This window comes from Erithacus rubecula (assembly GCF_903797595.1).
Source record: "Erithacus rubecula genome assembly, chromosome: W".
Taxonomy (NCBI): Eukaryota; Metazoa; Chordata; class Aves; order Passeriformes; family Muscicapidae; genus Erithacus; species Erithacus rubecula.
In genome coordinates, this window is record NC_136690.1 from 2,707,584 (window position 1) to 2,723,716 (window position 16,133).

Consider the following 16,133-nt stretch of genomic DNA (forward strand, 5'->3'; position numbering starts at 1 on the left):
ATAACTCAGAGCCTACCCATAAAGACCACGACCACGGCCTCCCCTCCCGCAACACTACAAAGCAAGGCTTGGCCGCCGCTTTCCTCCTCCCACCATGGCCACTTTTCGCGACTGACTCCACAGGCCCCGCTATCAGCGACGATGCCGCCATGTTGACCCACCTCACACGGCGGCAAGCGCGGCCGTACAGGGCTCAAGGACATCTCCCCCCCCCCCCCATCGCGGTCGTGGGTCTCTCACCTTCATGTCGGGACATCCTAATGTAGAGGCTGCTGCCCAGGCCTTTCCCTGGGCTCCCGCTGGACTGCTCAGGCGTTGCTTTAGGTCAGGTCCCTCCCGCCTTACGTACTGACCCCCAAACGCGAAGTGAACAAGCAACAAAAAAGGGAAAAAAATGGGGAGGAGGCGGGGGGAGGGGGAGAGAGGGGGCGGGGTGAAGCAAAGAGGTATTTGTTTCAACGGCCTCAGCCGGCCGGCTGGCCGGCGTTTCTCCACCTCTTTCTCTCTCTCTCTTCCTCCCTCCCTCCGGGGGGGCGGATCCACCAGCAGTGACTTCCCAGGCGCCACGATATAGTGAATCGTAGGCCTCTCTTCCTCTTCCGCCGCTTTAATCCACACCCGCTTCCTGAGTTCCCACCTTTATTCCCTCTTTCTTGTTACTGTAAAAACAGACTGCTCGCACCCCTCAGCTCTTTCCCGCTGTAAGATCAAGGTCTACCAGTTTCTTTCCTTCTCTACCTGTTTGTGTGGGTTTTTTAATTCTTTTCCTCTTTTTTCTTCATTGGTCTTCTGTCCGATAGCCACCGCTACTGCAAACGGGAAGGAAGAGTAAGTGCGCAGTCAGTAGAAAGGAGGATCGGCACCACCCAGCGCAAAGTTACATGTAACTGGATGGGTTTCTCCCCTTCTTCCTCTAAATTAGGAGAGACTGCTTTCTCCTCGTATTCCCCAGAGACACGGCCTCCTTCACCATTTTGGCCTCTGATAATTGCCCATGTGCCACGGGAGGCAGAGAGAAGAGCCCCCCTGCTTGTCCCTGTTGTAGAACATACCGCTGTAGTGGTGGGGCTGCCCTTCTGCGAGTGCACGGAGGTATCCTTCCTCACCTAGTAAAGACGCCAGAGAATGAGGAATGGCAGCAACCCGACAGCAGCCTTGAGGAAGGGGATAAGGTCAGCGAGGTGGTTCATGGTACTTCCCATTCCCTCTCCTTTCCAGTGTGGCTTGTAAAGCCCTGTCTGTTATTTGGGGAGGTGTAGTGAGCAGTGACACATGCTCTGATGCTTCCTGCTCTGTCCTGGCTGCCTGACTCCTGAAACACTGAGAGTGCTTGGGTAAATTCTCAATTAGCTAAGAAAGGTAAATGCCAGCCTGCCTGCAACAGCTACCGTATTGCGCATGTGTGGGTTTTACCTAGTCTTGATAATTTTCAGTGTTTCTGCTTAAGCTGCAAAGTGCTGAGAGGTGAAGAATGGGTGACCTTGTGGCCACAGCAATATACTGATTTATCATAGGCGAACTAAGCCATTTCAGTGGGATATTCCCGTACTTTTCAGTGCATTTTTTTCCCATTCTGCCTTTTAGTAGCGTTAGGCTACAAAGGATAGGGATGTGTGTTTCAGAATAGGGAGGGGGAGCTCCAAACTTTGCACAGCTCCTGACTGCTGCAGGAACTTTCCCATAAGAGGTTTAAGGTAACAGCAGCATGCCTGATTACTGTGACAGTGAAGTGATAACCTCATAGTTGGGAAGGAAGGAGGCAGAACCTTATAAAGAATGATGAAAAAGGTTGTGACTTGCAGAATTCTATTTGCTTTCCCCACAACTTTTTTATCTTTTGCAAAAAGACAATCTAGAAAAGAAATTGTAAAGGTAAAATGGGATGAGTGGCTGGAAAACTTTCTGGCTGCAAAGGACCTAGGGGTGTTGGTTGACAGCCAGCTGGAGCGTGAGTCAGGGTGCACCCAGGTGGCCAAGAAGGCCAATGGCATCCTGGTTTGTATCAGAAATAGGGTGGCCAGAAGGACCAGGGAAGTGATTGTCCATTTGTACTCCACACTGGTGAGGCCACACCTCAACTAGTGTTCAGTATTGGGCCTCTCACTGCAAGAAAGACGTTGAGATATTGGAGTGTTGTCCAGAGAAGGGCAATGAAGCTGGTGAAGGGTCTGGACCACAAGTGTTATGAGGACTGGCTGAGGAAGCTGGTATTATTCAGCCTGGAGAAAATGAGCCTCAAGGGAAGTATTATTGCTCTCTTCAACTACCTGAAAGGAGTTTGTAGCCAGGTGGGAGTTGGTCTGTTCTCCCAGGTAACAAGTGACAAAATGAGAGGAAATGGCCTCAAGTTACACCAGGGGAGATTTAGATTAGATATTAAAAAAAAAAAAAAAAAAAAAAAAAAAAAAATTCACAGAAAGGTTTGTAAAGCATTGGAACAGGCTGCCCAGGGAAGTGGTAGAGTCAGCATCCCTGGAACTGTTCAAAAAACATGTGGGTATGATATTTGAGGACATGGGTTTAGTGGTGAATGTGGTGGTGGTGCTGGGTTGACAGTTGGATCTGATGATCTTAAAGGTCTTTTCCAACCTTAATGATTCTATGATTCTAAACCACCTATCATGGCAGGGTAAAGAATCAATCAAGTGGGGGAGGGGTAGTTGGGGGAAGGAAAAGGGAGTGGAGTGAGGGGGAAAAGAGGAAGAGGGAGATGGGGAAAATGGGGAGAAGTTGAAAGGTGGACAGGAAGTGAGAGAGGGGGAAAGAATGGAGGGAAGTAAGAGGGGAGGGAGAGGGGAAGAAGCACAGGATTGTGGGGTTGAGGAGAAGGGCAAGAGGGCAAAGTAGAGAGAGGGGATTGTGGTGAAGAGGGGAGGGGTAAAGGAAAAGGAGTGTTGAGGGTAAAGGGGAGAGAATGTGGTGAGGTGCAAAGAGGGAGGGATGAGAGAGAGGGCAGAAGGGGATTAGGGGGATAGGGATTTGCTAGTAGAGAGGGAAGAGGGTGTTTTGCACCAGGAGGTGCCAGTTCATGATGATGCTGGCAAGAAAAGCACTTAGATTCTGTATAATTTAAAAAGCTATTTATTAGAGCTAAAACTAAAAAGAGGGAGAGGATAGTATAGATAATGTTATGTTCCTTCAGATGGTGGGAACCCTGAATTGAGCATCATTGAATGGGCCTCTGATCAGGAAGCAGCACACTGTGAAAACCCTGTCTGTAGAAAGGTGTCTTGGGGTGATTTTATGATGATACTCTATTCCTGATTGTCTGCTTTTTGCTCATAAATGGTTGTTGTAGCTTTAAGGTGGATCCAGGGGAGGGGGAAGCCTTTGGGGCTTCTTGTGCAGGTTTTGTACAAAGCCTCACTCCTGGGTGTGTTCGGTGCATGATGGATGGGTTGTTGCTTAGCTTGCTTAAGTTTTTGTTACCTTAAGCAAGAAGTTTCTTTTTCCCCTTTCCCTGGCCTGGAGAGACTGCAGCAGCAATCCTTTGGTGGCTTTTGGTTTTTTCCTTGAACTGTTCAGCTTGGTTTTGGTCTAATATCAGACAATCACCAGGAGACGGTTGACCGGGACCTGTGAGGAGTTGTGGAAATCACTCTGCCTGGCCCCAGACATCGGGAAAAGCTGAACCAACTAGAGAAAGAACACCAAAATCCACCAACTTCATCTGCTGTGAGAAGGAGACCAACACCAGAGGTTCAACAGGTTCCCATCTATTTTGCCCAACCCGCTGCATGAACTTTTTTTTCCTTCCCCGAGACAAAAGCCAGGTGTCATTTTGTTTCCTTCTGCCACATGGCCAGCCAGTTTGTTTCTTCACCTGGCATTGTGGAGGTTTTTTGTTCTGCTATGGGTGAGCGTGAGTCTGTGAGGAGGATAGGATCCTGATGGTTCAATATCTAGCATGTTATAAATGGCAGTATAATATTGACTTTTGCATTCATGTAGTAGCTTTTGCATGTGTCCTGGTGTGAAGGACAGGTGTCTGCCAATAAAGGCAGAAGCTCCTCTTTGAAATAGAGGATTTATTTCCTATCCCTCCCGAGTATTATAATTTTTGAATCTGGAACTCTCAGGCAGAGATAAGGGGGTAGGAGTAACAGCTCTTTACTGATATATCTAACCGTACAAGCAGAAACAACAGCAGCTATGAAAATTAACAACAAAACAGAACAAATAACTCAGTTCCAGTTCTTTCTTTAGCCGCAGACACACTCTGCCTGTGTCTGTTCCCGGTGGTGAAAACCGTTGAAATGCCCACACAGCTGCAGAGGTGGTAGGCAGGAGCGGAGGGGTGGGGGTGGCAGAAGTGGCCGCACTGTGTTTCAGGTAGGAGCAGGGTGGAGGAACAGCTCCTTGCTCACTCTTTGAGTCCTGGTGATTAGCTGTGTCCTCAGAGGTAGGAGGCTGGAGCAGAGCAGATGCAGGGCAGTCTGACAGCAGAGCATCTGGCTCCCCCATGTTCTCATGTTCTCACCGCGTGGCTGTAGACGAGGGTCCTCCTCCTCCGATCTCGCCAGAAGCACGAGTTTTCCCCCCCGCCCTGGAAGCCAGCTCCCACCTACCCCTTTGTCTAGTGTCCTCAAAAGAGCATGGGACCTGGCAGGCCCCCTTAGCATGATAAGTATGAACAGTAAGAGAACAAAACCCAACCCCCAACATTATCCACCCTGAATTTTTCCCATGCCAACATGCTACATCAAACTAAAACCTTTAAATCATATACATACATGCAGTTACAGGCACAGTATCATAGATAGTTCACCCTACAACAAGGTCTCCTAGGGGTATGCATCGGGTCTCTCCATCCTTTTGCATCACCCACCAAGTGCAACCTGGTCCTTGAGCGAAAACCACCCCATGAACAGGATTGTCTTTGCTGGAAGCAGAGTTCACCCAGACAGTTTTCCCTAACATACCTCTCAGATGTACCACTGGAACCTTATCTCCATCTGGTGCTCCCAAGGGCTCTGATTGGGCAGGGCCTGCTCAATTAGTGGAACCTCGGGTATTCACTAACCATGTGGCCTTTGGTAGATTGATCTCCCAGTTCTTGAAAGTCCCCCCACCAAGTGCCTTTAAGGTGGTCTTAAGCAGACCATTGCACTGTTCGACTTTCCCAGCCGCTGGTGCATGGTAGGGAATATGGTACACCCACTCGATGCCATGTTCTTTAGCCCAGGTGTTTATAAGGCTATTTTTGAAATGAGTCCCATTGTCTGACTCAATTCTTTCAGGGGTACCATGCCTCCAGAGGACTTGCTTTTCCAGGCCCAGGATGGTGTTCCGAGCAGTGGAGTGAAGCACAGGGTAAGTCTCCAACCATCCGGTGGTGGCTTCCACCATGGTCAGCACGTAGCGCTTGCCCTGGTGGGTCTGAGGCAGTGTGATATAGTCAATCTGCCAGGCCTCTCCATACTTATATTTGGACCATCGCCCCCCATACCAGAGGGGCTTCACCCGCTTGGCTTGCTTGATGCCAGCACGTCTCACAGACATTGATAACCTGAGAGATGCTGTCCATGGTTAGATCCACCCCTCGGTCTCGTGCCCACTTATAGGTGGTGTCTCTGCCCTGATGACCTGAGGCATCATGGGTCCATCGAGCTAGGAACACTTCTCCCTTGTGTTCCCAGTCTAAGTCTATCTTTGAGACCTCTGTCTGTGCAGCCTGATCTACCTGCTCACTGTGCCTGTGTTCTTCATTAGCCTGACTCTTGGGAACACGGGCATCCACATTGCGGACTTGTTGGGCAGAATGAAATGGTGAAACCCCACAAATATGAAAGCATAAATTCTGAAAATGATGTTGAAATTATAGCCACTTTCGAGACATCAAGCTTTAGTTACTAAGTAACTAGAAGACAATGGAGTGGCCAGCTAAGGTAATCCCCTCCTTGATGAAACAATGACTCCTGCTACGAACGGGTCAAAGTCCTTGTTAAAGGTTAAAGTACAATACACTATGGTAATTCGAAAACTCCTATAGGCGGTATGTAAATGCTACAGAATTTGCATTTTGTACTAGATTGGTTAGCGGAAATTTAAATATTCATAGTAGAAAGAAATTTAAAGTGTTGTAAATGGGAAATTGCCCTCTTTTTCTCTCTCTTACCTCTCTTACTTCTTTCCCTCTCTTACCTTACTTACTTCCCTCATTTCCCTTCTCTTTCTTTGCTCCTCACTCCCCCTCCCCCTCTCTCTTTCTCGTAACCCCTCACCCTCCTTTCTCTCTTCCTCATGCTTACCCTCTTCTTTTCATTTCTTTCTTCCTCCCTCCCTTCATTTTATTATCCTTTTTCTATCCCAATATCGCATTACCAATTCCTGTCCTACTTTGGGCTGCTGCAGACAGCCCTCGGTAGGATTTCTCAATACCCATGCCCTCTTTGTGCGTAATAAATTGTTACTGTAACCATCAGCTTATACTGGGCTCTGGAGTTTGTCCCTAAGAACCGTCTGAGAACACAAAGAGATCCCGCACGGACTGTCACGGGTAGCTTCTCTACCCGAGTGGCAATGTCTTTCAATCATCAGCAGCCCAGATTGGTTTTCCTTTACATTGCCAGTCAGCCTTTTTCCACCTTTCCAGCCAACCTCACAGAGCATTGGCTACCATCCATGAATCAGTGTAAAGGTAGAGCTTTGGCCATTTCTCTCTCAGCAATGTCCAAGGCCAGCTGAACAGCTTTGACTTCAGGAAGTTGACTTGTGTGCTGGTTGCACGTGAAAGGATGGGGAGCGGAACCGCCAGAGGGAACGGAGGGGCTGTCCCCTCTCTGGGAACTTCCCCTGTGGGATGCAGGGACCAGTCGGAGGGCTTATTTGGTGGTTGGCAACCCAGGGGGCCAGTGAGAGAGTTGTTTTATTTTCATAAATCACATTGTTGGGGGGTGGGCCATCCTCTTTCGGCTTTCGGCCTCTCCGGAGGTAAGGTGGCTCTGGCCAGGGCCCCGGCCCCGGCCGTATGGCCCTGGGCCCCGGTTGCATGGCCCCGGACCCCGCCCCTGAACTCGGGCTCAGCCCCGGCAGGACCCCAGCGTGGCCCGGCCCCTGCCCTGGCCCTGGTGGTCCCCAGCCCAACTTCGGGCTCGGCCTTGGCCTTGGTCATGGCACCTCCATCCTGGCTCAGCGAGGGGGCCCGGCTCAGCGAGGGGGCCCGGCCCAGCACCCCGGCCCAGCACCGGCTTCGCTCGGTGCGGCCGCGGCTCAGCCTCAGCCCTGGCCTGATGGCCCCTGGCTCCGCATGGCCCCAGCCCCGCAAGGCTCCCGGCTCTGCTCGGCTCCGCTCCCCTCTCCACATGGCATGGCCGAGTGGGGGATCGGGAAGCCACCAAAGGCTCTCCCTTCCTCCCCCCCTCCCTGTTCTGACAGAAGAGGCCTCTAGATGAGCATGTAGCTTCTTCACATTCTGGATGCAATTTTAACTCTTTTAATCCCTGGATATGATTCTCAATCTCCTGAGCTCCCCTGAATGAGAAGAAATAAAGCATGGAGTCTACAGAAGTCAGCAGAATGAAGATAAAGTCCCTGATGGGAAGAGATTGAAAAGATGCAACTGATGAGTAGATGAAAACCTTTTTTGTGGGGCTATAAGGGGACTGTGACTACACTAAAATTCCTTTAAACTGTGAAATATACTTGGGGAGGTTTTAAGTGCTTGAAAAGAAGACCTTTTTTGCTTTGAGGAAAAGGGGCTCTCTGTTTTGCAACTTGTCCAAGTTGAGGACAAATTTTAGGAAAAAAGACCTCCAAAGGGCCCCCTCCCCCCCCTTACATATTCTTCCTTCACCAAGCTCGGAAAGAATTTTCTTCAGGGGAAAGTGGAAAAAACTTTTTATTAACAAAATACAAAAGAAACACTTCCCAGCACAGACCCAGATGAGATGAACTCGGCAGATCTTCGCCGGGAAGGGCAGCAGAGCTTCTTTGGCAGACTTCCAGAGGTGGTCTCTGAAGTTCAGATCCGTTTCCTCTGGAGCCGGTGCAAATCTTAGGGATGAGGAGGGGGGGCGGAAAGAGAGAGAGGGGCAGTTTAGGCAGCCGGAGGGGAAGAAAGCAGCTGAAGCAGCAGAGGGGAGGGGGGCAGGGGGGCAGCCGAAGCAGCAGCAGCGAGCAGCAGCAAAAAGCCCCAAAAGCCGAAAAACACCCGGCTAGATAAAACAGCCCGGGGGAGGGGCCGGCAGCTCCATGGTGGGGGGTAGGGAGAGGAGCTAGTCAAAACATAACCCATAACATTCCACCCCTTATCCCATATCATGATCATTGACACACGATTGGGATACACACTTACTAAGCACAAACTTTCTCTGACTTGCTCAAAACCTTCAACACTTACACATTTCCTCCTTCTCACTTGCTCAGGCCTTTGTCACTTACACATTTCCTTCTATTCATAAAATCTGGCATACAATGATAGTGACACTCACCAACAATATTTTGTGTACAAATTTATCCTATAATCAGATCTCCCTGAGGTACACAGCAGGTTGTTCCATCCTTCTGCATTATCCACCAAGTACATCCTGGTCCTTGAGCAAAGGCAATCCCACGAATGGGTTTGCCTGTACTCGAGGCAGGATGAATCCATACTGTCTTCCCTAGCAACCCTCTGGCATGGGCCACTCGGACTTTATCTCCATCTACTACATTAAGGCCTTCAGACTGGGCGGGACCTGCTCAGTTGGTGGAACCTCGAGTGTTGACTAACCAAGTGGCTTTTGCCAGGTGCTGCTCCCAGTTTTTTAGAGATCCCCCACCCAATGCCTTTAAGGTGGTCTTCAACAATCCATTGTACCTCTCCACTTTACCTGCAGCTGGTGCATGGTAAGGGATATGGTACATCCACTCAATACCATGTTCCCTAGCCCAGGTGTTGACAAGCTTATTTTTGAAATGAGTCCCATTGTCTGACTCAATTCTCTCAGGGGTACCATGCCTCCAAAGGACCTGCTTTCCAGGCCCAGGATGGTGTTTCGAGCAGTGGCATGGGACACAGGGTAGGCCTCCAACCATCCAGTGGTGGCTTCCACCATGGTCAGCACATAATGTTTTCCCTGGCGGGTCTGAGGCAGTGTGATGTAATCAATCTGCCAGGCCTCCCCATACTTGTATTTGGACCACCGTCCACCATACCAGAGGGGTTTTACCCGCTTGGCCTGTTTGATGGCAGCGCAAGTGTCACAGTCATGAATGACTTGGGTAATGCTGTCCATGGTAAGATCCACCCCTCGGTCTCGTGCCCACTTATAGGTGGCATCCCTACCCTGATGGCCTGAGGCATCATGGGCCCATCGAGCCAAGAACAGTTTTCCCTTATGTTCCCAATCTAAGTCTATCTTTGAGACCTCTATCTGTGCAGCCTGATCTACCTGCATGTTGTGCCTGTGTTCTTCATTAGCCCGACTCTTGGAAACATGGGCATCCACATGACGGACTTTCACGGGGAGCTTCTCTACCCGAGTGGCAATGTCTTTCCACTCATCAGCAGCCCAGATTGGTTTTCCTCTACGTTGCCAGTCAGCCTTTTTCCACCTTTCCAGCCAACCCCACAGAGCATTGGCTACCATCCACGAATCAGTGTAAAGGTAGAGCTTTGGCCATTTCTCTCTCTCAGCAATGTCCAAGGCTAGCTGAACAGCTTTGAGTTCTGCAAGTTGACTCGATCCACCTTCTCCTTCGGTAGCTTGTGCAACCTGTCGTGTGGGGCTCCATACGGCAGCTTTCCACTTCCGGTTTATCCCCACAATGCGGCAGGAACTGTCGGTGAAAAGGGCGTAGCGTGTTTCATCTGCTGGCAGCTGGTTGTACGGTGGAGCTTCTTCAGCCCGGGTCACTTGCTTCTGCTCCTCTTCATCAGCGAGACCAAAATCTTCACCTTCTGGCCAGTTTGTAATTATCTCTAAAATCCCAGGGTGATTCAGGTTGCCAATACGGGCGCGCTGCGTGATGAGGGCAATCCACTTGCTCCATGTGGCGTCGGTGGCGTGGTGGGTAGAGGGAACCTTTCCTTTGAACATCCACCCAGCACTTGCATTCGAGGTGCCAGGAGAAGCTGTGCTTCTGTGCCAATCACCTCTGAGGCAGCTTGAACTCCTTCATAGGCAGCCAAGATTTCCTTCTCTGTGGGAGTGTAGTTGGCTTCGGACCCTCTGTAGCTTCTGCTCCAGAATCCCAGGGGTCGGCCTCGGGTCTCACCAGGCACCTTCTGCCACAGGCTCCAAGACAAACCATGGCTCCCAGCTGCTGAGTAAAGTACATTCTTCACATCTGGTCCCCTCCTAACTGGGCCAAGGGCTACTGCATGGGCAATCTCCTGTTTAATCTGAGCAAAGGCTTGCTGCTGTTCAGGGCCCCAGTGGAAATCATTCTTCTTGCGGGTAATAAGGTAAAGAGGGCTCACAATCTGGCTGTACTCAGGAATGTGCATTCTCCAAAAACCGATGGCACCTAGAAAAGCTTGTGTCTCCTTCTTGTTAGTAGGTGGGGACATAGCTGTAATCTTGTTAATAACATCAGTAGGAATCTGACGCCGTCCATCTTGCCACTTCACTTCCAGGAACTGAATCTCCCGAGCAGGTCCTTTAACTTTACTCTTCTTGATGGCGAAGCCGGCTTCCAGGAGAATTTGAATAATTTTTTCTCCTTTCTCAAACACTTCCGCTGCTGTGTTTCCCCATACGATGATATCATCAATATATTGTAGATGTTCTGGAGCTTCACCCTTTTCCAGTGCAGCCTGGAAAATCCATGACAGATGGTAGGACTGTGCTTCCACCCCTGGGGTAGTCAGTTCCAGGTGTACTGCACGCCCCTCCAGGTGAAAGCAAACTGGGGCCTGCACTCTGATGCCAAAGGAATGGAGAAAAATGCATTTGCTATGTCAATGGTGGCATACCACCTTGCTGCCTTGGACTCCAGCTCATACTGGAGTTCCAGCATGTCCGGCACGGCAGCGCTCAGCGGTGGAGTCACTTCATTCAATGCCCGATATTCCACAGTCAGTCTCCATTCCCCATGAGATTTACGCACAGGCCAAATGGGGCTGTTAAAGGGTGAGTGGGTTTTACTAACCACCCCTTGGTCTCCAGCTCTCGGATCATCTTATGAATAGGAATCACAGCATCTCGCGTTGTTCTGTACTGCCGGCGGTGTACTATTGAAGTGGCAATTGGTACTCGTTGTTCTTCTCCCTGCAGAAGTCCTACTGTAATTGGATTCTCAGATAGTCCAGGCAACGTGTTCAATTGTCGAATACGCTCTACCATCACAGTTGCAATTCCAAATGCCCATCTTAGTCCTTTTGGGTCCTTAAAATACCCACTCCGAAGGTAATCTATGCCCAAAATACATGGGGCCTCTGGACCAGTCACAATAAGATGTTTCTTCCAATCCTTTCCAGTTAAACTTACTTCCGCTTCCACCAGGGTGAAGTCCTGCGATCCACCTGTCACACCAGCAATTGAAACAGATTCTGCTCCTACGTGTCTTGATGGAAGTATTATACACTGTGCACCTGTGTCCACTAAAGCTTTATATTTCCGTGGTTTCGAAGTGCCAGGCCATCGAATCCACACGGTCCAAAAAACATGGTTCTCCCTCGCCTCACCCTGGCTAGAGGCAGGGCCCCTCTAAGCCTGTTTCTCCTTCTTTTCTGGTGCATACATCTTAGAAGTTCCCTCAAGAGGATCAGACATGTCATTATCAGTATCACGTTCAGCACTTTGGCTGTGAGAGACAGGAGCGGCTTTCCTTCTGGTGGAACTTCCTCTTTCAATCTTTCCTTCCTTCAAATCCCGCACTCGTTTTGCCAGAGCAGCCGTAGGCTTCCCATCCCATCTTCTCATGTTCTCTCCAGAATCTCGCAAGAAAAACCACAATTCAGCTCGGGGAGTGTACCTCCTCTCCCAACTGGGGGAACGTCTGCGTTGGGTACCAGGGTTTCTAATCTGTACAGCTGAAATTTGGAGGAAGTTCTCCTTAATCTCCTCCCTGAGTTTCCGATGATTTTTCTCTATTTTATCTTCTAAGTCTCGCAAGCGTGTTTCCACAGCTGCAATTCTAGCATGAATCGGGCCATGTACTGCATCCGCATATGCACGAAGCTTCTTTGCCATATCGAGTACTGTCTCATACACCTCATCTCTCTTCATTATCGCTAGGGCAGACGCATACTCAGGTGGCCCAAGCCGCACGAGTTTTCTCCACATCACTGGTGTGCATGGTACATGGTACCAGGTCTGGATTTCTAGTTGTTACATCATCCGAAAAAATAATTTCTGCTACTGCCATTTCCCTGAGGCGTTGGACCCCCTGCTCTATGGTTTTCCATCGGGTCTGCTGCACATATAGGTCATCTGCACACAGATATCTTTGTGCCACGCTATCCAGGACCCGTGCCCAGAGGCTTTGAGGGTTAGCTCCCCTCATCACACCTTGGTCGATAACAGGATCATGAGACAGAGACCCCAAATGTCTCGCCTCAGAGCCATCCAAAACTGTGGCCTCACCTGCCGCATCCCAGAGACGAACTAGCCAGCTAATAATAGATTCATCAGGTCTCCGGGTGTAATCTTTTCTTAAACCACGAAGATCCTTTAGGGAAAGGGATTCATTATTAGTCTCTGCTCTTCCATTAGTTGTTTTAACTCCTGATTTTACATCAGGAGGTGTTGAGGGTCCCTCTCCAGCATCATCATCATCATCATCTTCCACTAGCCTACCAGTCTTCTTGGTGCATTTCCCACTTCTCGTACTAGTAGCCACAGCCATTGGTTGGGGCTTATTCTCCAGTTTAGTTGCTGGGTTTCGGCCTAGGGGGTTGGCTGCAACTTGAGTCACTGGGATAGGGGATAATTTATCTCCCTGTTCCCTCTCCTCTGTCTCCTGCTCTATCGTGCCTAGCAGGGTACGATATGCATGTGCCAGGGCCCAGCTCACTGCAATAATCCTTTTCTCTTTAGAACCATCCTGACACTTCACCTTTAAGTACCTTGCAACCTCAATCGGATTTTGAATCTGTTCTGATGGGAATTCCCAAATTATGGGGTCAGAAAACTCCTTTAAAATCTGGCCCATTTTCTCCCATTTGCCATTCCACTCAAGATTCCTCCTGCCCAGCTTGACTCCCAAATCAGGAGTCCTCCCAGCCCCTTTAGAAATCTCGGCCTTAATTTTGTATAAACTGCAAATGGTGCAACAGAGACTTAGCAAATTAACTGCCAAAAAGACAATGTCCTTAATATTCAGGGAGATCTGAATATTTTCTAATACAGATGTAACTAATTCAGAGGAGAGGAAAGGAAATAAAGGCAGAAAATCCTCTTTTCCTGCTTCTCCTCTAAGAAATAACACAAGCCATGATTTATATATTCCTGAAGCCGATTCTAACATTCTTATAAATCTCCTATATGCCATTATCACCAAGCCTAGCCCGATGAGTATTTTTGTTAATACCCCTTTAATACAAAAACTTCGTATTAAAGACAACACCGGAGCTATCTCCGGATAAGTAAACAAGCCCAACGACCACAACGGTATTAACACTTCAAAGAAACTTAATGACCACCCATACAGGCAGGCTCCCACAACAAAAGACATTCTGGATTCAATAGACATACCAATACCAACAGTTGAAAACAAAATATTATTAAAGTTTTTTCCACTTTTTCTGGTTTCCCCGTACGGGCCACCAAAAATAATTTGTCCAAGTTTAGGACAAATTTTAGGAAAAAAGACCTCCAAAGGGCCCCCTCCCCCCCCTTACAATTCCTTCCTTCACCAAGCTCGGAAAGAATTTTCTTCAGGGGAAAGTGGAAAAAACTTTTTATTAACAAAATACAAAAGAAACACTTCCCAGCACAGACCCAGATGAGATGAACTCGACAGATCTTCGCCGGGAAGGGCAGCAGAGCTTCTTTGGCAGACTTCCAGAGGTGGTCTCCGAAGTTCAGATCCGTGTCCTCTGGAGCCGGTGCAAATCTTAGGGATGGGGGGGGGGGGAAAGGGAGAGGGGCAGTTTAGGCAGCCGGGGGGGGGGGGGGGAAAGCAGCTGAAGCAGCGGAGGGGAGGGGGGAAGGGGGGCAGCCGAAGCAGCAGCAAGCAGCAGCGAGCAGCAACGAGCAGCAGCAAAAAGCCCCAAAAGCTGAAAAACACCCGGCTAGATAAAACAGCCCGGGGGAGGGGCCGGCAGCTCCATGGTGGGGGGTAGGGAGAGGAGCTAGTCAAAACATAACCCATAACACAACTGGAAATATGGACCGAGACATTTAATAGAAAAAGAGATGAAGAGAATTTTGTCTTTCAGCAGCCTGCCTTTAAAAGTGGTACCCCAAGTCTTTAACATAACCCATAGCACAGCTCTGGAAGGACTTTGGAGATGGGAGGAGAGTCATAATCTGTAATATTTTCTCAGGCGGATGTAGATTGTGAAGGTAAAGACACCCCCTAAAATTAAACCAAAAAAGGGACTTTTCTCTCTAGAGTGAACTGACATGATTATTTAAGTAGATAACTGACTGAAGTGTTTTCTGTATGTTGTTGTTAAGAAATCTGGAATGAAGGCAGGGGGAATAATCTAGAAATCTTATTCTGAATTCTTTTTGTGTTATGAATAAATTTCTTCTTATACCCTTTTAAGTTTTAAGCCTGCTTTGCCTCTGTTCCTGAATCCTATCTCTAAAGGAAACTAAATATATTAAACTTGCAAACCCAAGTCACACCGTGACAACTTGATCCACCTTCTCCTTCGGTAGCTTGTGCAACCTGTCGTGTGGGGCTCCATATGGCTGCTTTCTACTTCCAGTTCATCCCCACAGTGCGGTAGGAACCATCAATGAAAAGAGCGTAGCGTGTTTCATCTGCTGGCAGTTGGTAGTATAGGTGGAGTTTCTTCAGCCCGGGTCACTTGCTTCTGCTTCTCTTCGTCAGCGAGACCAAAAACTTCACCTTCTGGCCAGTTTGTAATTATCTCCAAAATCCCAGGGCGATTCGGGTTGCGCCTGTTGATGCCTTATGTTCTGAGTTTTCTGTTCTGCTTGGCTATGCTTTTCCATTGTGCTTAGGGTGATGAAGGCAAAATAGTCCGATTTCACCTATGGACTCAAGGACTTCAAACTCCAGGCCCTAAGCATAGACAACAAGAAAAGAGGAGGGCGGGCCAGCAAGCATGCAAGGAGGGTGAAACTTGAGAATTTGATACTATTAATTGGATGGTTGACTCCTGTATGCAAATGGACTAAAGTCTATAAAGATGTGAGATCATGTGACCAAGCCCTGTTTTGCTTCCATCTTGGAGCCATCCAGGCAGGGGCCACACTGTGGCACTGATACTGCCAGGGTGTGGCCTTTGAAGGCCTCTCAATAAATACCCATTTTATTCTCGTTAACTCTGTGTAGCCTCTGTTTCAATTCCTCTAGGCATCAGAACTGGCAATCCAAGCAGGAGAGGTGAGGCATCTGGAAAAAACCCTGCACTGAAGCCTTGCCAGCAGCCCTGGAAAGGCCCAGCAGAGCTCCATAGGTATCAGTTTCAAGAATCTTGGGAACAGAGGCGTGTGAGTGACGGAATAAAAGGGTATTCTGTTTGTTTAGCATCTGAGCTAGGTGTTAAGAGGGTTTGTAAATTGTAATTTTGTAAAGTGTACATTTGTTTTGAAGAACCTTAGAGTTCTAAGAATTGTTGTGCTCTTTATCTGTGGGTAAGAAGGAATGCCTTCTTAAAGAGTAGGTTTAAATTGTGCTGTTGGCTAGAAGCTAAAGGGTGATGCAGCTGATTAGTGTTTGTGTTGTGACTCTGAGGGTCGTGAGTTCAAATTCTGACTGTTTGTGTTTTGACATTTATTTTAGGGTATCAGAATGGGTTGTGCATCCTCTTCTGGTTGTGATAATGGTAGTATTCCAAGAGATAGCACTTTGGGGTTAATATTGAAAAGCTGGGCGAATCTGATTGGGGAAGAGTCTATGTTTTCAAAACCTAAACTGGTTAGACTCTCAGAAAAAATGTGGCCGGCATATGAACTAGATAACAGAGAAATATGGCCTACGTTTGGAAGTTTAGATTGAAAATTAATATCAAGATAATATCCCAAATACGTGGAGACAATTTTTGAAGAGTTAGAGTATGCCAGCTC

At 48.6% G+C, this 16,133-nt stretch overlaps 2 protein-coding genes across 2 annotated transcripts in view; both read right to left on the minus strand.

Annotated features, from left to right (window-relative positions):
- The window catches only part of LOC306814061 (E3 ubiquitin-protein ligase KCMF1-like), a 101,405-nt gene extending 100,855 nt beyond the window's left edge, over positions 1–550 (minus strand). Inside the window, exon 1 of the mRNA XM_079329771.1 lies at positions 241–550. Within this exon, the coding sequence (XP_079185897.1) occupies positions 241–256 (16 nt within the window). The 5' untranslated portion in view covers positions 257–550. The remainder of the gene's footprint in view (positions 1–240) is intronic.
- Positions 551–4,541: 3,991 nt separating this feature from the next.
- Positions 4,542–16,133, minus strand: part of LOC306814059 (uncharacterized protein) — a 187,913-nt gene continuing 176,321 nt past the window's right edge. The window contains exon 2 of the mRNA XM_079329769.1: positions 4,542–4,564. The gene's annotated coding sequence lies outside the window, so the exon portion shown is untranslated. The remainder of the gene's footprint in view (positions 4,565–16,133) is intronic.